At 45.5% G+C, this 24,411-nt stretch overlaps 1 protein-coding gene across 3 annotated transcripts in view; it reads right to left on the bottom strand.

The window, feature by feature from the left end:
- Positions 1–13,713: 13,713 nt before the first annotated feature.
- The window catches only part of LOC117220218 (uncharacterized), a 92,549-nt gene continuing 81,851 nt past the window's right edge, over positions 13,714–24,411 (bottom strand). For 2 of the 3 annotated variants that reach the window (XM_033469973.2, XM_033469974.2), the window contains exons 2-3: positions 22,292–23,419; positions 13,714–19,811 (exon numbers count right to left, since the gene is read on the bottom strand). In XM_033469973.2, coding sequence (XP_033325864.2) covers positions 18,808–19,811; positions 22,292–23,419 — 2,132 coding nt within the window. In that variant the 3' untranslated portion in view covers positions 13,714–18,807. The remainder of the gene's footprint in view (positions 19,812–22,291; positions 23,420–24,411) is intronic. The other variant, XM_033469975.2, reaches the window with a different exon arrangement.

Here is a 24,411-nt window from a genome sequence, read left to right on the forward strand (position 1 = left end):
ATTCAATATACTTGTAAGTGAGATATCGAATTCTAATGAAGGAAACGACCTTCTAGAATGTTCGCATTGTATTCTCAAATTTTTGGATCTTAATAATAATAATAATAATAATCGATAATAATCGATAGTTGTTTAAAAATTGAACCGGGTCTGAGTGACCGACGTCCTTCACGTCGGAAGTGTGACAGCGATTGGTTAAATGTACTCCAGGTATTTATGATGAGTAAAAATCGACTTGAAAAAAAATGGAGAACCATTAATAGCAGATTTAAAAGAAGTTTTAGGGTCTTAGGAACATTTCAGGTTGGTCCTAAGTACCTGAAAAAAATCCCAGATAGTTCCAAATTCTTCCAAATGATCTTCAGCGATAAAAATCGCCTTTAAAATATAAATGACTAATTAACAGAGCGTTCGAAAAGTGTTCGAGGGGTCCAGGGACATTTTTGAGCTTGCAGCGGAGTCTCCAAGTGATCCTTAGTTATACAAATTAATTTTAAAAAATGAATAACTAGTTGACAGAGTGTGTTCGAAATGTGTCCTAGGGTTCTAGGGATATTTAAGCTTGCGGCAAAGCCTCGCAGCCGGTTTAAATGCTTTCCAAGTGATCCTTAGCTATAAAAATCAATTTTAAAACATGAATAACTAGCGCGTTCGAAAGATATCCTAGGGTTCTAGGGATATTTAAGCTTGCGGTAAAGCCTCGCAGCCGGTTTAAATACCTTCCAAATAATCCTTAGCTATAAAAATCAATTTTAAAATATGAATAACTAGCGTGTTCGAAAGGTGTCCTAGGGTTCTAGGGATATTTAAGCTTGCAGCAAAGCCCGCAGCCGGTTTAAATACCTTTCAAGTGATCCTTAGCTATAAAAATCAATTTTAAAACATGAATAACTAGTGCGTTCGAAAGGTGTCCTAGGGTTCTAGGGATATTTAAGCTTGCGGTAAAGCCTCGCAGCCGGTTTGAATACCTTCCAAATAATCCTTAGCTATAAAAATCAATTTTAAAGCATGAATAACTAGTGCGTTCGAAAGATATCCTAGGATTCTAGGGATATTTAAGCTTGCGGTAAAGCCTCGCAGCCGGTTTAAATACCTTCCAAATAATCCTTAGCTATAAAAATCAATTTTAAAGCATGAATAACTAGTGCGTTCGAAAGATATCCTAGGGTTCTAGGGATATTTAAGCTTGCGGCAAAGCCTCGCAGCCGGTTTAAATACCTTCCAAATAATCCTTAGCTATAAAAATCAATTTTAAAGCATGAATAACTAGTGTGTTCGAAAGATATCCTAGGATTCTAGGGATATTTCGGCTTACAGCGGAGTCTCGCAGCCGGTTTAAATAGGTTCCAAGTGATCATTGGCTAGAAAAATCGATATCGCAGAAAACGGCGTACGGTTGACAGAAGGTCGTGGAAGCGTGGTAGGGTTCTAGGGAGATTTCTGGTTGGTTCGGAGAACGGGCGGGAGCCGCAGCCGGTTTCAATTTCCCTTTCTGTCGTAAGCGAGAGCCGCGCAGACTTCACGCAGACGGGCTTCGGCTTTTGTAGCCGCGACGGCGGTCGTGAAGTTGGAAAGTCAAGTGCAGTCGCATAGCTCCTCGCAGACGGCAGAGTTTCTCAAACTCGTTATGCCGGCACGCGGCCACGGAATCGCTCGAACTTTCCGATCGATCGGCACACCGGGCCGCGGCGGGACGGCTTTGGCGCGTGTTCGCCGGCGCTGTTCTCGACGGGCATTTGTCGATTAAACTTTACTGCTCGTAGACGGATCCGATCGTTCCTCCTCGACGGTAATCGTGAAATTTTATGGCCAACACTTCGCCGGCCTTAAGACTTGGAAAATATTATGATTTCGCTTCTTTTTTTTTTTCATTAGCTGCCGTGGGTCAGGCGATCCGGCGCCGCTAATCGGTTCCTCGAACTGTTCTCGGAATACCTTTGTACGAAGCTTCTCGAGACACGCTGCGAAACATCGAGTCCTATTCTATTTAACCCTTTTCACTGTAGCGTCGGACTCGCGGCGAAGATCTCGAACGGAATCAACGTCGCATGCGGACGTTGTTCGTTTATTAGGAGAAATCAAAGGAAACGAGAATCTACGAGAGCCAAGGATGGGTCTCTGCCAACCCTGCTGTGTATTTAACAAGAAGGAAACAAATTGTACTATCTTGACCATCATGAATTGGGTATATCAATCGGTTAGCTGTGTTTGACGAGTACACTCGTCATGTAGAAGCGGCAGTATTTTGTATCATGACGAGTATACTCGTCGTGCGTAAAAAGTAGTGATCATTGGCTGTTTAAATTGTAATTTCAGTGAAAACAAAAACATATTTTCAAATATCAAGATGTTTAGAATATTTTGGGGCCAATCTCACATAGAGGTGTTTACATTGTTATTAAAATAAGATTAGGAAAGAATTACCATATTCGTATTCGACGTGCAAAGTATCATTATGTATCGTTCTTTGCTTCGCTGACGACCACTCTACAGCAGCAATTTGAATTTTTAACTTTTATCTTAATTAAAATAAGACTTATTATCTTTTTCTGCGGTTTTCGTTTATTATGCATGTAGCATATATTAATATTAATATATATTATATATTATTATTATATATTATATATATTAATATATATTATATATTATTATTATATATTATATATATTAATATATATTATATATTATTATTATATATTATATATATTAATATATATTATATATTATTATTATATATTATATATATTAATATTATATTATTAATATATATTATATATTATTATTATATATTATATATATTAATATTATATTAATATTAATGTTAAGTGAATAAGTAAATATTAGTAATTTCATAAAATAAAACCGTCTTTTTGATCCAATGATTTAACAGCGACACTTACTTTGTGTTCGACGAGTATACTCATCATCGCTTGATTCTAGCAAGACACACGTAAGTGCGCGCTCCGTTAATGAAGTGTCACAGCTAACTGATTAAAATAACCCATTCAGTACATGCTCTCGACAATTGATAAACCATTTTGCAAGAACCGTAACATTGAGGCTACAGTTTAAACACCTTCTAATAGAATGTTCATCGAACAGCAATAATCAGGAAAGAAGTCAAAATACCGTATACCATCGAAGAATGTTTGGACGACTATAAACATGCAGCAAAAGGTATGTTCTACTTAGAAGAAACCAAATTGCTTAGCGAAATTATACACGGTGTCCCAGCTTTTAATGTTCAAACTTTGTCAGTATATTCTATGGCACAAAGTAAGGAAAAAATGTTATGTAAACATAGGTCATATAGAGCTTTATTAAGAAGTTATAACAAAAATTCGTTCAATGAAATGAGAGAGAATAGAAACGAAATTCGCACGGTCATAAATTCGATCTTCGATCGATGTCAATCATATATCGTCAACAACGGTAGACATTTCGAAATGTTTCAATAAACACAGTTTACATAAATACACGGCATGTGCTGATCTATTCAAGCCAATGCTCGCAGTAACAGCAAGTTGATTACTATTCCTATTCTGAATTTTTGTTATAACTTCTTAATAAAGCTCTGTATGACCTATGTTCACATAACATTCTTTTCTTACTTTGTGCCATAGAATACACCGACAAAGTTTGAACATTAAAACCTGGGACACCCTGTATAGTAACTGGATGATACCGTTGAAGCCGTAGCGTTTCATACAGACACTCTAACGTAGAAATTATACTGTACACGTTACATCCACATGTAACCCTGCAATTGTAATCCCACAAGTAGTCGCTGGTTGGTATTAAGCAGATGCGACGTTAAACAATAAATTAAAAAGAAAAAACCACGACAGTCGTACACAGAATTTCTTTCAACAAATGCCAAGCTACAATATGAAATTGATTAGAGCTCCGCAATTAGGATTACTAAGAAGTAGATGGAACACGTCTTAATGTTAGAATGGGCACTTTTGTGCGAAACAGAAAATGAACGCATCTAAGAGATTTGATATTTCATACATGGTGTAAAGATATTTCACAAGTGCATTAAGTATGACGTCGTTGCGCTTTAACACTAGATTTACGGAACGCTAAAAACAGCTGTTCTATGTCAGTTTATGAAAGTAACAGTAAGACATTCTGATTTTGAACGATTATTTTTGATAATATATATCGTAATATAAATACGTGCACGTGTCATTCAGATTAATACGATCTGAATAAAAATCGAGAACGTAGAAATTAGAAAACATTTAAATCTCTGTGCGACTTTCGGGATCTCTTGTGTAGGACGCACTTAACACTTTATCGACCGCTAGCCTATTTATCGGCTTTTCGATTGCCAATGTTCATCGATCGCTAGCCTATTAATCGGCTTTTCGATTGCCAATGCTTATCGACCGATAGCCTATTAATCGACTTTTAGCTATCGACGGTTTTCGCTTCTTTACTGTTTTGTTAGTAGCTGACCTCCTGTATGCTGACCTCCCCATGTCCTTATGAATTATAATTATAATAATTATATTATTATTTATTATTATTTTTAAAGGAATAAGCACAACACAATGAATAGCGAAAATTTAGCCGGTACTGGGAGCAAATGCGCGCGCGACTAAGCCAGTCCTTACTGAGTGGCAGCCTCAACCACGACCGGACGATAAAGTGTTAATCTCAGAGCTTGTTCGAGACTCGAAGAAGTAGACGAGCTCGCCAAAATGTGGGCAACAAAAGGTCGTGTTCAAACTCTGTAATAGGAGAACCGCTGCGGCACCGATGAAAGAGCAAATGGCTTCCGCGCCCGCATGGCCAGCCGAGATTTTAACGTACGATTCCGCGTGGTCTCCGTTCGGGATCGTGTCGCAGATCGCGCGCGTATTAGTCCGAGCGTGCCGCAGCAAATAATCCAAATCGAGACCGCCTAGCCAACGTTCTGACAACCAGACCATCCTGACGAGCAGAACTGGTTGTACGCGTTCACGAATCCAGAAACGACGAAGACGATACGCGGGATGTTCACGAGTTTTACGACGCTCGAGATCTCCCTCGACGAGGAATCGTTTTCGCGTTCCGACCAGATTCGATCGTCTTTCGCCTAATTACGACCAACTACGTTCAGTTTGATCGCGCCTTTCGCTCTTTAAATGTTCAGCAACGTTTAATGAGATCGTTGGGTTGTCCATCCCCTGCTCGACGACTTCTCTCGACCCGTTCCCATAAGGGAAACAAGGTTTATTGGCCTAATATCGACAATAGAAAAAACGAACCTTGGAGTCTGGACTGCGGATTTTCGTGCGTTCGTGTGCAGATCTTGAAAATGCAAGCGAATTTACTATTTAACAAGCATTATTCTTTTCTTTTTGTAGTCAATTAATCTTTTGATCGTCGAAGGAAGCTTTTCTTTAATTCTGATTTTTGTGAACTGACCTATAAAATAAATAGGAGTTTGCATAAAGATTCGCAGTCTACTTCGGTCTCCTTTTTTTTCAATACATTTAGTATCTAAGTTTTCTTAACACATTGTCCACCGGTGAGGGTTTTATAATATTCGAAAGTGCGCGATTCACGGCTGGAAACTTTTTTAATAAATTGTTCAGCGGGACCTAGTATATTTACTAAGTATTCCGTGTACCAATCAATCGTCCCTAACAGTATCATCCAACAACAATTCCCTTTGAGATTTTCACGTAGAAAAAGATTGCTTGGATTTCTCGCATTACAGCGAAACACTTGAAGATTCTATCTATATGCTCCCAATGGATAAAGCGTTAAGACCACCATTTTACGAGAACAATGAACAGATGAAGTATAGTAAAATTGTTCGAAGGTTGCAAGATTTTGAGTGCGACAATATTTTGTCGACGGCGCAATGAAATTATTGGACGTGGAAACGAATATCCATTCGACCATGATAGCTTTTTTAAATCGATGCTGAAAATGCATGTTCGTATCAAACCCCATAATGCAACGTAACCAAATAATAATCGGAGGAGATTCGAAACAATAGTTTCGCCTAAAAAGTGTGGTTGTCCTTGGGGAACTACATTGAAGAAAATCGCGGCGAACGGTCGAAACGGACTGGAGCACCAATTGTACAGTTGTCGGAAGGGTTGAAGTGGAAAAGTGCTGCGGCAGGGGCTCGAAGGACTGGCAGGACTCGGAGTCGTTCGTCGCTGGATCGATCGAACAGCTCGGCGTCGCGAATAAATCCGCGTTAAACGAAAATAATGAAAACGAGACGGAGAAATAGGACAAAGAGGCCGAAGGAGCACCGTGGAGGTAAATGAGGTGTCGAGGAGTGTCTGCCGAGATTCCGGCCGCTGTCTCTCCACGGTTGTTTCTGCAGGCCGGGTTTCATAATTAAATTCCAAGGGATTGTGTGCTCTCCGTGAGAGCTAATAAGAAATATTATAACGCGCGGAACGCGAAAGAAAAAAGAGTATCGTCTCCCTCCCTCTTTCTCGTCCTCCTTCTCGAGCCGGATTCCGAAAGGAGCGGCGGTCTCGAAGAACGAACGGAAAAACGAGGAACGATCGATTGGAACTCGATTGGCGAACCTTCTTCCCGATCCCGGAAACAGCGAGTTAGCCGTGGCTGGAACAGAACGGGCAAAACAATGGGAACGATAAAACAATCAAAAATAAGGATGTCCCTAACGACGACAGTCGAGGCTTTATTTGCATGTTTCGTTGCGTCGAAGAAGAACGCAGGAAATGTTGAGAAATGAAAAATAGTACTCGGGTCGGGCTCGGGCTCGCGAATATGCTTGTCGCGGCTTCAATTAATTACGATCCACGCGGCGCATGATGCATCGTCCTGCTGCGGATTAGAGGGAGGGGGGAAAGGGGACGTGCTCGAAGGTGCACGGACGGAGTTAGGGGACCGAGGATCGAAGGAGCTGGAATTCTGATGGTATCTTCGGAGTCTCGGCACCAGTCCGAATCCGAAACGAAGAGACACAGGGAAACATTTTCGAACGATAAACGAACGATCACTGAACGAATGTCGCGATCACGACGGACGGAAAGCGACGCGTTTCATTACGACGACAATGCCGGGCGGCGTCGCGTCGACGATGGATCTTAAAATTAAAAGTCGAAAAAAGCGAAATGAGGAGAGTACATAAGAAAAATAAGATTTTATTCAAAATTTATTGCAATCTTGCGAGTTGTTTCTTCTTATATTTCTTTTTTCACGTCTTTTCCTTTCGTTTTTCTTAAATGCTTTCGTTACTTGTGTGTAATATATATTCATGTATGTATATATATATATATACATGTATACATATGTATATGTGTACACATGTATACATATATATGCATGTTCTTTTTTTTTCGCCGTTCGTCACAGTACATCGAAGGCTGATAAAAGCGTCGAGTTCATACGGAGGGCTCGTAACCAGAAACAAAGAAAAGGAATAAAATGGAACTAAGCCTTAAAAAAAGAAAGGAGAAAACAGAAAAATCAGGGGATCACGAGGAAGAGGGTGGCTCAAGGAGGAGGGTGGTGGTTGTTGCGTTTTACGCACGAGTACAAAAAAAGCAAACGCTAATTCGGTAAAAGGAGAAAAACACAAAGAGGTCAGTCTTGGCTCAGTGATTCGCTGCTCTCGTGTATATTTCTAATATCGTAAAACAAAAAAAAAACTCGTTCGCATCTGCTCTTTTTTTTTTTCTCTCTCTCTCTCTCTCTCTTGTTCCCACGCTAATCGTCCTTTCGTTCTTGTCCTTTTTTACGATTACGATCGTGTGAGTTCGTTCGTGTGTATACATATATATATAATAATAATAATTAATAATAATAATAATAATAATAATAATAATAATAATAATAAAAGATGAAGTATCTATATATATAAATAAAATAAAACGCGAGCTACGCGTGCGTTGAAACGCCTAAGTACACGCGAAATTTGATTTCGCGGGGGGTACAAACAAGATGGCGGGGGCTCTGGGGGACTGGGGCCTTGAAAACGCACACGGACCAAGGGGGATGAGCGAAAATCGGGAAAGAAAACAAAAACGAAACGTCGATTTACTTGTTCGGGGGGCGAACACAGGAAGCACTGGGGCTGAAGGATTTCCGGTCCCCGATACAACAGCTCGCATGTTCGTCCCCGGAGACTCGCATGGTTTTCAACGCACCGCGGCACGATCCTAAGTGTACGTATGCGCATCTGTAATGTATTGCACCTGCATCAGCGTTCGCGTCGAAACATCTTCCCTTCCTCCCTCTCTCTCTCTCTCTCTTGTTCTCTTTCTCTCTTTTAAAGCTAAATTTTGATAGTGAAATCTCTCTCGGAGTAGTGGGCGGGGCTTTTCCAAGCGAGGGCGTGGCTTTTGGCCCCTGGGAGCGCTCTCGATTTGCTACCGGAGCCGCTTGAACTCCTGACAAAGAGAAGACTAGCAGACAGGAGTCTGTCTTGCTACTTTTCTCTGTCTAGGGCAGGTGTGTTCGACTGGTGGCACTTGAGGATACTTCAGGAAAACTGTGGCCTTGGCCTAGTGCCCTTCAAAACATGGAGACCGTGATGATGGAGAATAGTCGATGACAGTTTGAGTGAAATGCGACAGTTCTGGAGATCGTTGTCTGCTTGGTTCCACGCTTTGGGGCGTGGCCAAATAGCACGTTAGAGCAAAAATGGTGTAGCAAGACTTAGTAGTCTGTGGATCTTTATAAACTTGTGACTAGACTGCGGATCTTTATGCAAAATCAATGTTCACTGCATTAATTGAAAGAAATAAGGGCAATATATGCATTTAATTCTTTCTTTAATCGTTTTAACGAGTTGGAAATGGTACATCGATATTCATCAATTAATTTAACTTGTCGACCGTTTTGAATCGCTTCTATTCGTTTTTGTCGAAAATGCATAATATACGCAGCCTACCTACGACATACTCGAGTTTGTGAATAATTCTAGTAACGTCTACGCGACGTGAAGAGACTTCTTCTGCATTCTGCTCTCTCTCTCATAATTATTTAACCAAAATGGCTGACGTAGAACCGTTTAAAATCGCCAAAAATTATCTTAACAAATTGTCTTGACGAGAAATCAAAGATACGAATCGTGCTTCTACCATTTTTGCATCGAACGGCTCGCGTTCAATCGGGGATCGAAGCAAACGGGGCCACCATCGAACGTTCCCGCCTTAAAATATCGGAAGGGGGCGTGGTCTCTTGGCTCTCAGCTGCCCCAGAGAGCAGCCTCTGCCCTCACCTGTACGACGCGCTCCCGGAACGAGAAACCAGCCGGTGGATCGTCGTAAAAAATTAACAATAAAACGGAAGAGCATCATCGCGAAAGGTTTCTCGTCCGCGATTAAACGAATAAAACGGCGGGAAGAGAGTCGGATGCGGAGGTTGACGGCGGAGAACGCGAACATGAAACAGAAGAACGTAACTAGAGAGTAATCAAGGGGGGGGGGGCAAAAATCCAGAGGGAGAGACCAATCCGGGTCGCGTCATCCAGTCGCGAGGCTTGTCAAGCCCTGAGTCTTGTTGGGGGACAGGCGACGAGAACGAAACTAATAAAGACGGGGGGGAGGGGAAACAATAATTTACATAAAATCGTTAGGGCGATTATAACTTAAACCTAATCTATGATTGAGCATTCGGTGGACGACACGGATGACGCGGCCCGCGCCGGGACTCTCTGCGTCTGAAAGCACACAACCGAGTAGATTCCATGATAGGTCGAACGTGATAAAAATTACAAAATTACAAAATTACAAAATCATAATAATAATAATAATAATAGTAATAGTAATAATAATAATAATAGTAATAATATTAATAATAATATTAATAATAATAATAATAATAATAAAACAAACTCGGAGAAACACAGGATCACCTCGCAAAAACGAATGTTTCACATCGTTCCGTTTACGTATGACGTATACCAACGCACAAGGTGGGCACGTTCCGTCGCCTGGACACGTTGCGAGCCGCGCGATCGATCGATCTATCTATCCATCGATCTATCCACCGATCGAGCACACAGATCGGGGCAGTCTGCCATCCGTCTCGATCGAACGTGCAACAAGCGATAAATAGAAAATAGAAGGATCGAGGAAAGAGCAAAAGAAAATATATATATATAATATAATATATATAATAATAAATGCATCGGTAGTCGTTGAACAAGAAAGAACAGTCGGTTTAACAAGTTGGTTGGAGGCGTGGTCGGACGATGTCGGACAATCGCGAAATAGTTATTCGACCGACGCTGCTGAACGCACAATATATGTGTGTGTATGTATGTATGTATGTATGTGTGTGTGGGTCCCTTCTTCCTCTCGGCTTTTTATTCCTCCCTTTCGAACCCCTACCATCCTCCCCGATCTATGCATCCTCGATCGTCGATCGCGATAAATCGCTCGAGAAAAGTTGAACGACCGGTAACAACAGGCCGAGAGACGATCCACGCGCGTCAGCTTAAATGTTAATCGTTAATCTCTCTAGCCCTCTTCCTTTCCCTATCTTTCTCGCGCTGTACACTATTACAATAGAAAAATCGCTTCTTATAAATAAAACGTATGATAACATCGTATACATCCGACGCGGCTCATCCGGATCGTCCCGCGACTCCTTCGTGATCCCGGCGATCTTTCACCCTTTCAGGGCGAAGTGTCATCCGATCCTTTCCCTAATTAGGGGTTTCTTAAGCTTCGACTGTTTTACTTTCAACGTTCGACAATTTATTTTCAACCCCTGCACGCTCCTCTATGAACGTCGGCCATATTTTCCCTGTATTTTCTCGGATTTGTTATGGCTCTCCGTACTGTGCACAGCGCAGGTGTAACAGGTAAACAAATTGCATACACACTCTGCACTTTAAATAAAGATCTATATCTATCGCGCACATTTTCGTTTCTTTAGAATCTTTTCGTATTTTTATGCTGCACTTTTGACACCCGTTAACAGGCAAATGATTCTGATTGCTTTCAGTCGATCTTCCTTTACACATTTTTTACACCCGCTTCTTTGAGATCAAAGTAAGACTCGCTGTCGGATCTAACGGAGATAGCTGGACCGTAGATTTTATGCAGAAAAATTGATGCGTAAGATATGAAAACAGAAAAGATTTTAGAAAAATTGTATCCCACTGTCGTTACATTTTTCAGTAACTAAACGTAGCTGGATAAGAAACAAAATGTTTTTCTCCTCCTGTTTCTCGCTGTGATCGAAAAGCTTCCGAATTCTTTGAGATCGCGCAAATTTGGAAGTCCCGAGCAATCAAATTATGGATCGGAAATGAACGTTTAAAGACAGACAAAGAAGAAGTACTTTCGCGTGACCATTTTTGTGGAGCGTGCAAGGGTCGTTTCGGGAGACGTCCGCGCCTCCCCCCCCACCCCTTTAGTTCGTTTTCTATCCGATTTTCGAAAACTTGTCGCCTAATTTTCGTCTCCGAATCGATATCACAGCGCGCCCGGCCGTTTTTCCCGGGCCTGGAAACGTTCGTTCGTGTTTTCGTGCGTGCGTTGTCGATCGAAATGGCACCACAGAAGGCTCTGACGTCGTCTGACCACCCGAAACCAGTTCTCGCGGCGGTTCGCAACGAGTTCCGGCGGGCCGGAGCACGTTCTCTACACACACGGAACATAAAAAGTAAAAAATATATATATATATATACTATGTATATATAAAACGCGTCCCTGTCGAAGTTCGTGCCAGCTGATCTGGCAGATGCGTTTCGTGGTCGCTCGTTTAGCGAGCTACTCGCAAAATCTATAAAACATACCATGTATATATGTATACAAACATGTAAGACCGTCCAGTGTTTTCGCGTATATAAATATATACATGTCGAAACGAGGAAAGAAGGATCGATTAAACAGTTAAGAGAAAGAAGAAAAAACCAAATCCGACACATCTCGGGTTCTCGTCTTCGTGATTCCGCGCCGGCACACTATAAATACAGTCCATCGTGTTCCATAGTATGCGTTCCGTACGTATTATATTTGTATATATCACACGGCCGATTTCGTGACTGCGAGATTGGAGTATTATAACAAGCATAATATAAGTGCTAGGTAGTCGATCAACTTTAAAGGAGAAAACAAAAAAGAAAAAAACATGTAAAACGAAAGAACCGTAGTTAAGTCCGTACAAACGGGGAAAGGAGACAAAACCGTGGCGGAAACGGCTCCAACAATGTCCAAACACATGCTGAAGCATCGTGTCTATGTATATGCGTGTGTATGATAGAGTACCGTCTCGACTATATAAAACGAAAGAAAACATACAACAATGTATAAGAAACTCTATAAAACAAATGAAGTCGTAGGAAGAACCACTGCACCGCATACGAAAATCTCTCTCTCTCTCTCTCTCTCTCTCTCTGTTTCTCTCGCTCTCATTCGCAGAGAAACTTAATCGTAACCAGTAATCAATAGAGATAATAGCAATAATCATAACTATAATATAATATAATAGAATATCATAATATAATATAATAATAATATAATATAATAAAAATATAATATAATAATAATAATAATAATAATATAAGATATGAGATAATATATATATCGACGAGCTAGAACAATAAACAAGATTTGTATCTACACGTTCTTTACAACAAGACACCTCGTTCCCTTTCCTCTTGCTTTCCCGGCGAAAGCAACGCGCGGCAAAGCCGCGTCGTCGTCGGACAACAATAAAAATGCCGCGGAATCGGAGCAACTCGTTCGACAAAAGGGTATCCAATTACCCTTTTGATCTTCCTCAGAAATCGTTCCGCCCGATACGTCATTGGAAAAATTAACTTTGGCGTCCGGGGAATATAATTGCGTCGCCCGGGGCGGTCGGAGCGTTAAACAGCGTTTCAGTTTCGAATTGAATCACGCTCGCCTTTTCCGCGGCTGAAAGGACATTCGCGAGAGGACGTTCCGCGCTGGGACACCGGCTTTATCAATTCGCAGACGATTCGCCGGGCGAATCCGGTCGCGAGGCCCGTTATCCTTGCGATCGCCGAGCTCCGGGGCTCGGAGGATTCCGAGCCGTGAAATCCCGGATTTTTCCTTGCCGTCGTAGCCGTCGTCGCGCGCGCAACTTCCGCATAATTTTTCGCCGCCGATCCACGAATTCGACCGGAATCCTATTATGCTCGGCAATACTATGCGGGCCGGTCCGCGGCCGAACAATGAATCGCGCGGAAAGACACGCCCGGATCAAAGAAAGAGGACCTTTGTTTCGCGCCGTTACGAGATTAAAACATTCCTCGCGTACCTGCACGGGTCCGGGCCGATGTGATACAGGTACGCGCGTAACAGGGAACTGGATCGTTTCGAGACCAGGACCCCGCGGAAACTCTTCGGGGATTCGTATACTGCTGCCGCGATTCACAAGCGTAATTCGGTAGACGAGCTTCGCGGGGACGTTTTTTTTTTCGGCGAATGATTGTCTCTGCGTGGTACGCGTCGCGATTATCGGTCGACTAATGGGGCTCGATCCGTTGTTTCCACGGCGAACGGTTTCATTATTGTTTGCCGGATCGCGGCCGACGTGGAAATGCACGCGAGATTATACGGCGCGGAGTTGAAGCTAATCGTTGGATAGTAACACTGCTGATCCTGTCGCGCATTAAAAGAGTGCTGCGAACAGAATCTGCATAGACTTCCCGCCGTTTTTATTGCGATCAGTAGACTGCAGATCTTACGCATTCGCGACAAATGTGGATAGTTGAAGTGACCAAACGGTAACGACATCGGAAGAACTTGAGATTACGTTGTACAAATTATTTCGTAAAATTTATCCGCGGGTCACGAATCGAGCTTTACTCGCGTCTAACGGGGGAACATCGGTGGATTTGGAAAAAATCCACTTTTTGCAAAACTGGCAATAAGATTTTTGTAACAAATATATAACGAAAATAGAAAATATTAAATTTTTTAAAGAGGTATCCCACACATGATGTGTGTTAACGAGGCGAGAAATCAATTTTTCTGTAATTCCTGTTTCTTGAAGCCGAATGTGGAACAATTCTTTCTTTTTACCGTAAAGATCTGCAGCGTGGTAACTATTTTGCAAAGACGAGAACAACGTGACGTCGTCGTTCGACGATGGTCGTCCATGGCAGAATTCGATTAGAAATCGTCCGAACAACAGCGATATGGATATCGTTGATGGTCTTGGACTAGCGAGACCATCCGGAACGCTGCAGTTGAAAAGTTATTTCCCCTTTGTCGCGATCGATTAGTGGGGATAGAAACGCGATGCTACGGAGGTAATAACGTAGAACTAGAGAAACGTTGACTTTCGCGTCCGCCGAGCGGCAAAAGAAAGAAGAAAAGGAACAAAAGTGAAAAAAAAATCTAAAGCATCGACGAACGAGTAACTCGTCACGACGATCACATCGCCGTCGTCGGGCCGTTCTCGCGGTTTCCGGCGCACCTGCACGTCTTCCACCTTTTCCCCACCCTCTTTTCTCCCTTATATTGATTTTTTTTTCGTTCGCGCGCGGTCCCGCGAACGCGATATAAGTAAAATCTCTGATTAATTAAATAGTGAGTCGATTAACGTGTCGCCTGACGACACGATCACCCGATCCCCCTCCCCCTACCTTTTCTCGATCTTCGTCCTGACACCCCCCTGCTCCCTTCGGTTTCGTCGTTTTCGTTTTCTCTCGTTCCCCTAGTCGCCCCTCTTCCTCGCTCATCTTCTCTCTCTCTTTTTCTCCTTTTCTCTCTCCGTCTCCCATCGTCTCCTTTCGTACTGTATCAGAGTATCGATAATTGCAGTCCTGAATATAATTATTAATTAATATACCTTCCTAAAATACGGTCAAATCACTGCCGCGAGCAGCAATTCCGAGGCACTACGAACAGGCCACAGAGAATATGGCCGCACAATTATTTCATCTTCAGATCATCTCTGTGTGTTTTCTAATTATACATTAAAAGACTAACTGTAGAACGCCTAATATACGTATAATCGTAATTATCAATATGTATACATATATATATATATATATATATAATAATTGTTAATATGCATAATATATATATATAGTATATGCACGTATATACGTATACATATATTCATGCATCTGGTCTATAGGTATAGATTCATCAATATATATAATATATAATATATATATATGTATATATTATATATATATAATGTACAATAATTAGAGAGATCACACGTCTTAATATAGAAATTTAAAAGACTATTCTCTAGTACGTTGAAATTTTCCTCGCATCATTTTCCTCCTTCTCCTCGCGCTCGTCTCGTTTAAGTATTGCCACGAAATATATATATCCTCCTTATCGTCCTCCTCCTGATCCTCCTTCAAACTCTCTCTCTCTCTCTCTTTTTTTTTCTTCTCACGTTCGTAAACCTTCAGCTGCGATGATAATGTTCATTGTAATTATTACTCGTTATTATTCAAGAATCAGCGGACTCCGAAACGAGGGTCCTCCGTTAAAAGTCTTCTTCTCCTCCCACAGCTCTCCTCCATTCGTCGGTCCCTCCGGCCACGCGCGCCCCTCCCACCCTCCCTAAGCGCGCGTTCCGTCCGCGTTCGTTCTCTCGTCCTCAGTTCCATTGAGCTACTATCTATCGACTATAACCCTACGTGTTTTACTGCTATTACTCTACGGTGTCTCAGCCTTCTTCCACGTTACCCTCCTCCCACGTTCTCCCCGTGTTTTCTTTTGTGTCTCGCGCGCTTACCTTATATAGATCATTTACGTATCAGCACCAATCTGATTTTAAAACCGATTCAAAATATCATCATTATAGTTAATAGAATAATATATATATAACCTGTCGTATAAATATACATTCAAATATTACTATAGTATACAAGAGTCGTAACGTCCCGGCGCGGCGCGCAGAAATCCTCCCCTCCCTCCCTTAGATATCGGCGTCGTCGGCGTCGTCGACTTGTCGTACAGAAAGCTATGGCTCAGCACACGGCCCTCAGCCGGCGCGCTCGGCTCGTCCTCGTAAATCCCTACCTAATCTCTTCTCTCCTTCTTCCTCTCCCGCCTCTCCTTTTCTCCCTTTCGTTTTTCTACCCCCGAACCGTCCCACTCCCCTTTTTTTTCCTCGGCGTCCTCCTCCTGCTTCTTCTTTTTCTTTTTCTTCTTCTTCTTTTCTCTCTCTCTCTCTCTCTCTCTTTCTTGTATCCTTCAGCGATCCTGCCCACTCGCGTGTCCTCTCTCTTCATCCTTCGAACCCTGTGCACGCGCGCGCACTCGCTTCTACCTTTCACACGCGTTCACGCACGCATCGCACACACTCTCCGATACACGCTCCCACACACACATTCTCTCTCTCTCTCTCTCTCTCTCTCTCTCTCTCTTTCGTTCGTTCGCTCTTCGGCCGTTCTTTTTCACGGCGTCTCAGATTTTTGTTTCATTTGTTTGTTTGTTTGTCCGCCGGAGCGAACGGCTTTACATATTTACAGGCATTCTTCTCGTGGTCGTGTGTTCACCTCCCATCTCGAGGCAACGTATCTTTCTCCCATCTCCGTCGTCTTCCTCTTCGTCTTCTTTCTCACGTCCTCCTCTTTCTTTAAACATAGGCAAGTTAAATATCGTATCACAATCGTTTGTTAACTCTTCTTCGTGTCCCTCCTCCTCCCCCTCTCTCCATCCTCCCGAACCTCTTGAACCCTCTCGAACCGGTGCGCGCAACGTTCATCGACACCCTCGGACGGCCTGCCTGCCCGGAACCACCAAAACTCTCTCTCTCTCTCTCTCTCTTTCTTACTCTTTCTCTCTTACTCTCGCTCTCTCATTCTCTCTCGCACCCTCTCTCTCTCTCCCACTCCCTCTCAATCTCACTTCCGAGCTACTCGCTTGTTCCACGGAAATAAACGCGAGAAGGTACGCGCGCCGTACCTTTGTTGTGTAATCTATTGTTTATATATATAAAAAATACGTGTATGGGAGAATAGACGAGACTCTTCGTTGGTTGATACGCACCTGTCCGGCGCCGGTCCACAGCTCGACGGCGAACCGCGTCGGCCATGGTCAAGGTCCGACACACCCCTGGGATCCTCGCGTCGCTCCTCGCCCGTCTTCTCGCGCAACCACGCGCGCCCCGCTGGATCATGCTCGTTAATCGTTTTCTCTATTGCGGTCCTAGGGAGCCTGCTCGGACGAGAACCGATCTCGGTCGCTCGATCTTTCGGTCATCGCGGCACTGTTCTCGTTACTAGCTCCCTCGCCCAAACCTGCAGGCTACACGGTCTACCTTTCTCCTGGGGGATGTTCTTTAAGCGATCTTTATGTAACGGTTTCGAATCGCTTGGGGAAACGGTCTACAAAGTACCTGTGCTTGGGGTTTTGCGGTTTCAAGGGGAAATCGCTTCTTCTACGTTGCCATATGAGCCGTTTATTTTGAGAGTCACTTTACCGTGATGAAAAGTGGTGATTTTTTAACGTTTATACGAAACTGTTTATACTGAGAAAAATATCAGTATCCTGAGATAACGAATAGAAGTGAATCTTCTCGAAAGTTAGCATCCATATTTTTGAACGTGTTAAAACGCAAACCCTTAAATATATCGACTTAAAAACAAAGTGACTTGTGCCACTTTCAAAATAAACGGCTCATATTATCTTTTCTTTTCTCGACGAGATTTCTTGTTCCGCTGTTTAGACAATTATTTATCAGGTCGAGTCGTAAGTAACATCCAACGCAGCTAGGCAGAATCTATCGTTCGTGTCTACTCGCTACGAATCACCGGGACAAACGAGAAGGAGAAAACAAGATAAATGTCTGATAAAAAAACAGTTATTTACGTCCCGACCCAATAGCTTGTGCATTGAGCTTCATCGAGACGAATGCTTAGCCTGTTCTTCGGGTAATTTGGATTTCTTGCGTGTAAGAGAAAGCATCGCTCATCCCGCTATGTTGGATAAAAATGAAAAGCCCGGTTAGATTATTTCAATTCCGATCGAACGAATACGGTTGTTTTAAGACAACGTACAGAAACTGGATCGCGGATCTTCCGAGATCGTTCGAAGATCGTCGAAGATGCCGCGTTCCCCCTTGAACCGTAAAACGTGAAACTGAAAAGCATCTAACGTAAGCGATCGGCGAGGAAAAGCAAGTCCCGCCGAAGCTACGAAACGAAAAGGTGTCCAAACGAATCTCGGCAGAGTTACATAAAAATCAAAGGGTATCACTTACCGAACATCCTCTCAACCACTGGTCCTACACATCGTCGTCTATCTAGAGCAACCGAGCCGAGAGACCGAGCGCCCGTGTCGGGCATCGTCGTCCGTGTCGCGGTAACGTATCAACTGGTTTCGTAACACGGTAGAGTATTAATCATCAGGTAACAACATCGAGATAAAACATCGTGCGGCGTCTCTATCGGGGGCTGATCCAGCGAGCCGTCGGTGGATTGCGCGGGTGGAAAGGGCGACCGACAGGGGCGAGTCGGCGCGCGGGATCGGTGCCGAGAGCCCCGTTCTTCCGATAGGATTATTGCACAGATCCGAATCCGAGGACACGAAGATCGTCGAACGAGAAAAAACGGAAAAGTAAAAGGGTTGCGCCAAGAGGAGAACGCGCGTTCGGCCGTCGAGCCCGGGACTAGCTGGCGCGTTGGATGGCAAGCTCACCGCGGAAACGAAAAGAAAGAGCCTAGTAAATGCACGATAAATGTCACGGGTAGTGTTGCTGGATCGGCTGCTGGCTGGTGGTGGTGCATCGGTGGGCGGCGGCGGCGGCGGCGGCGACGGTGGAGGCGGCGCCGGCGTCGGCCTGCAGCGCGTGACCGAAGCATCGCTGAAACCTCAGCGGAATTCCTGCTTGCTAGTAGGCGGCAGGATGGACGGTTAGTCACTGGGGCGGCAGACCTGTCGGTGGCTTGAACTCGCCGGCGACGGACACGCCGTTCGCCTGTCCGGGGAACTGGGCCGTCGAGACCGGCGGCTGGTGGTTGAACGCCGGCGCGTAGCACTGCGGGAAGTAGAGCTCCGGCTTGACGACGGTGGGGGTGAGGCCCCTGGGTACCGGGACGGGCCCGAGGCCCGCCGGCGTACCCGGCGGCTTGGTGTCGCTGCTCGAGTTCCGGCGCACCTTGGCCGCGTGCGGGTTCATGTGGTTGTCGATGTGCTTCTTGACCTCGGGCTCGGTGGCGAACCGCCGCCTGCAGTTCGGCATCGGGCAGCAGAACGGCCGGTCGCCCTGGTGGGTGCGCGTGTGCTGGTCCAGGATCGCCTTCTGACGGAAGTCCTTGCCGCACTGCTGGCATTTGTACGGCTTCTCGCCGGTGTGGATGCGCAGATGCTGGTTCAGGATCGTGCGCTGCCGGAAGTTCCGGCCGCAGTAGACGCAGCCGTACGGCTTCTCGTTCGTGTGGATGCGTAGGTGCTGGGTCAGGTGGGACTGCTGCCTGAACCTTTTGCCGCACTCCGGGCACGGGTACGGCCTCGACTCGATGTGTATGCAGCCGTGCTGCAGCAGCGTCGACTTCTGCTTGAACTCCTTCTGGCAGATCGGGCAGCGGACGTACAGCGGCATCCCCGCGGAGCGGCCGTGCTGTATCACGTCCGGCAAACAGCTCTTGCTACCGCCCTGCTGCTTGATGTACTGCAGGGCCCCGAAGCTGCCCGTGCCGCTCGCGCCGAACACCGCGTGGTTACCGCCCTTCGGGTCCTTGAAGTACGCCGGGTACTGGATCGAGTTCGCGTCCGGCGCCGGGCTGAACGCGCCCGACTGCGTGTCCGTGTCGCCGAACGTCGACGCCACCTCCTCCTTGCCCTCTTCCGGCGGGAACGGCACGTCCTGCGGCCACAGTGTCGGCGTCATACCGTTCTTGAAGATCAGATGCGGGCTCACGTCTGAAACAGACACACCAAACACGGTTCATCATCGGCTGAACGCCGCCACCGGGCTCTCAGGAGGAGACTCTGATTCTGTTAGTCGGCCGGAGGCTGCGCGGTCGCGAGACTCTATCTATGAACCGCGGGGACGCTGACTTGGACACTCCGTTCCAACTCGGAGGGCCGTTCTTGGAATCGTCGAGGTGCTTCTCGAACTTTCGACTACGACCTTCGTCAGTGGGGAACGCTGACGTTTCGATCTGATCGCTTTGCGCTGAGGACTCTTTCGCGTTGGACCATTTGCATCAGTAAACGGAATAATCCTGACGATTGTCAACTATCGTGGACTCCGAAATAATCCACATGATCTGCGCTTAAGCGTGATTTTGTTAAATATATAAATATTAATAATCTGATAACCAAGCGATCGATTTGATGTATTTTTGGGGAAAGTTACTCGGCGAAATATGGTACGATGAAAACGATTGAATAATTTTCAAACACCGTTTACCTTGTATTTCTAATTTGCTAAATCGATTAACAGAGAAAATACGTTTTTATTCGATTTCTGTCTATCGCAATCGAAGTAGACAATTTCTAGTTTGCATAAAGATCTGCCCTCTACTGACAGTTAATCTTGAAAATAGTTAACTAATTGTCGACGGTCGAAGATCATCGCGCGCGGATTATTCTGCTCGCGGATGCAAATGGGTTAATACCTCCTCCGATAGAAAATATTGAGACCAAATCAAACGTGAACGTGACACTGGACAGATATTGAAGCAAATCTCGGTTACCCGAATTGATCACCGGAACACTCAGACAGTTTAATTCGATAATATCTTTGAGCTAACTTTAAGCTATCTTCCGTGCTTCATGTTACGAACGTCGTGGGGTAGTTTCACCCCGTAAACACGAAAACGGGCCAATATGGGCCAACGCGTGTCTCTTATTTTTCTGGTCCTCTATAACATATCCGAGAACCAAAGCAATCGGAAGCGGAAACACCTGAAAGATGTAACCGAAGACTTTTCAGAGCGCCCGAAAGAGCACCTCGAAGAGCATTTTGAAGAGCACCTCGAAGAGATCGCCGAATGAGACCAGCGCGGGCCGGGTCTGTCAGTCAGCGTCCGAAGAAAGCCGGCTCCGTTTGCCGGTCGGAACCGGGATGTTAATCAAGCGAGAGAGACCGCGAGGGTGCGAATCGCGATCGCTAACGAGGTTTTTACACGCGGCCTGGTTCATCATCCGAGAGATCCACCTCCTCCACCTTCACGAAAGGACGCGTTTAATGGGAAGACTACGGAGGAGTTAGGTGACGTTAGCAGCAGCAGCAGCAGCAACCAGAATAGAGATTGTATATTAATATCGTGATGAGTTCCGTATGCAACGAAGAGCGGGCTTGTTGGACCGAGGGCAGAGAGTGGAGAAGAGGATGCGGATAGGGGTTGAACGAGACGGACCGTGAGAGATAGATAGAGAGAGAGAAAGAGAGAGAAAGAGAAAGGCACGGAGGGAGAGCTCCTCTATCTCACAGCTCACCAGCGATCTCGCGTCCAGCTCAACCCGATACTTCGGTTGGCCTTGACGGATTTGATCTTTATCATTTTTCCTTTATCGATCTATGAACTGCATGAACGAGCGAAGACAGACGAGCATGTTGTCGTCTGCGTGTTGCGGATCGAGGCTGGGACAAAGCGGAAACTAAAATGGATCTTGTATAGAGAGAACGACAAAGAGAGAGAGAGAGAGAGAGAGAGAGAGAGAGAGAGAGAGAGAATAGAAATTGAAAAGAGGGATGACTGTTAGTATCGAAAGTCTGCTCGGAGAGAAGTGGTAAAGAACAGGCCGACGGATTCTATGCGTGCGTTGCTACTTCGTGGAAAAGTTTATTGCAGAAGCGATTTTATTCGAAATTCTAGATCACCGTGATCCCGTTCTCGGCGTAGATTCAATGTAAGTAGTTCGAGTTTCGAGTTTTCTATGATTTCATTTCGATAGAGCGTCGCACGCGAAGGTCTGCGTCGGCGATAAATTCAATTCTATCCGAAGAGAGAATGATATTTGTAGGGAGAGAATGTTCTTCCGAAGTAGCATCGTACGAATAGGAGGCGCCGAGATAGACAGAGAACGATAGCACGATAGGTGACGAGACGTTAATCGGCGACGAAGCGACGCGACGCCGCGACGATCGAATGACGAACGATGATGAACAGATGACGATGGTGGTCGGTGGTGGTGGCGTAGTATTTGCGGGTGAACATAGTAAAGACGATGTAATTGAAAAGCAACAAAATCAACTAGAATAATAATAATAGTAATAATAATAATAATAATAACAATAACAATAACAATAACAACAACAACAACAACGAACAACGGAGAACGAACAACGGGCAACGAAGAACGAACAAGAACAGAAAACCCGGTGAAATGGGGGTCAGTGTGGTTGTGGTGGACGCCCTCTGGGAGTCTGGGAGGCAGAGAGAAATGCTCGCCTTGGTGTGTGCGGACGTGCTGATTCAGGATCGCCTTCTGACGGAAGTGTTTTCCGCACTCCGGACATTGGTATGGCTTCTCACCCGAGTGGATGCGCAGATGCTGGTTGAGGATCGCACGCTGCCGGAACGTACGCTCGCAGTACACGCACGCATACGGCTTCTCGTTCGCGTGTATGCGCAGATGCTGCGTTAGGTGCGATTGTTGCCGGAACCGCTTCCCGCACTCCGGGCACCCGTATGGCCGACTGTCCGTATGGATCCTCTCGTGCTGCAGCAGCGTCGACTTCTGCTTAAAGTCTTTGCCGCACGTCAGACACTTGAACAGTCGCAGGTCGCTGTTCGCCCCCTTGCCGGACTTGCCGCTCTGCTGGACGATGTCCGGCAGCCCGGTTGCCATGTTCGGGGCCCCGGGGCTGGCGTACTGGTGGCCGTCGAGGCCGGGCCCGCCGTCGCCCTGCCCGAGGGACGTCAGCATCACGCCCGGCTGCTTCAGGTAGTGCAACGCGGAGAAACCGCCGGGTGTGAGCATGTGCGGCGGCACCGACGGCGACGGATGCGGCCTGGCTTCCTTGAAGTAGTGCTGGGGGTACTGCTGGAGCTCCCCGGCCCCGGGGAAACAGTCGCTGCGGTCGACCTCGTGCGGCGTCAGTTGCTGTTGCGGCGAGTGATCCTGCTGTTGCGTTTGCTGTTGTTGCTGCTGCTGCTGCTGTTGCTGCTGCTGTTGCTGCTGCTGGACTTGCTGCTGCTGCTGTTGCTGTTGGACCTGTTGTTGCGTTTGCTGTTGTTGCTGTTGTTGCTGTTGCTGTTGCTGCTGCTGTTGCTGAGAGGTAGCCTGGCTCGATTGGATGTCGTCGTCGGGCGGGGTTAAGGCTTGAGGCTCGGGCGGTGCCGAGGGGTACGGCGAGGGCACGGGAGAGGCCAACGAAGGCGGGGGACCGCTTTCTCCCTCGACTGGGGGACCACAGGCCTGCTGTGGACTGCCGGACGAGGAGGAGCCCTGCTGTTGCTGTTGTTGCTGTTGCTGCGGGTACAGTCCACCGTCCTGGAGAGATCCCGGCCCCGGGCCCCATTGCCCTTGGGGTCTCTCCATGTTGTCCTTGTACAATACGTACGGCGCGCCAGTATCTGCAATCAGACAAGTCGAACGAACCTTTATCGATGCCTGGGCCCCGTGCAAACGTAACAAGCGTCCGCCCGCCTGTCTTTCTCGAACCTAACGGCAGATCCGGGGGACGAACCTCGCAACAGTCCCGAAGGGCCCCGAGGGGACAGCGCGGACTCAATCGGGGGACCATAGATCCCAGGAATTCCGACTAGCGGACACGGTTTTCGATGGTTCCCGAATCGCACCGATATACGAGCGGCGCGCAATCGGACGAAATGAAACAGTCGCGCCGAAATCGTGGATTTTTTTTTTTATTGGAATGAGATAAAGCGATGCGGGTTTTTTTACGTTGAAGCTGAAATGTTTTAGAACAAGGGAAAGAGAAAAAATGCGCGGCGTCGATGATTTCGCTCGCATTGGGGCGAACTGCGGTTGAGTCGTCGTCCAATTACTCAATTTTTTTGCAATTAACGGGTTAGCTGTTTCTGACGAGTATACTCGTCGTAATACGAAACGTTGTCATTTATTCGCGACGAGTGTCGCATTTTAACAAAGTATGAAAAAAATCGGTGTATCATCGGCTGGCTGCGGATTTTCTGCAGTTTTGGCAAAAATGATTTGAATTGTAAAGACATAAGAAGAATTTCAGGATACATTTGTAATATGAAAGATATATTTTCATCAGACTTGGTAAATTATCATTTTGCAGAAAAATCCGCAGTCTAATGATCGGCACATGTGCAGTATACTTGCAGTAACTTGCACACTTTTCGAAGAGATTACAACAGCTGACTGATTAAATGACACAAAATAATAATTCTACGATAACAAAGCCGAGAATGGTCATGAATGTCGTTGATCGTATCGGCGTGAAATTGGTCCATCGATCGAGGGTTGATAGTGTTTGGGAGGTGATCGAAGTTTTCGAGCAATTTTTGGTAAGCTTAATAATCAAGTTAGGACATGATAATTGAAATGTTTAATCGTTTAACCATTTATTAATTCTAATGTG

This window comes from Megalopta genalis, chromosome 10 (genome assembly GCF_051020955.1).
Source record: "Megalopta genalis isolate 19385.01 chromosome 10, iyMegGena1_principal, whole genome shotgun sequence".
NCBI classification, from domain to species: Eukaryota; Metazoa; Arthropoda; class Insecta; order Hymenoptera; family Halictidae; genus Megalopta; species Megalopta genalis.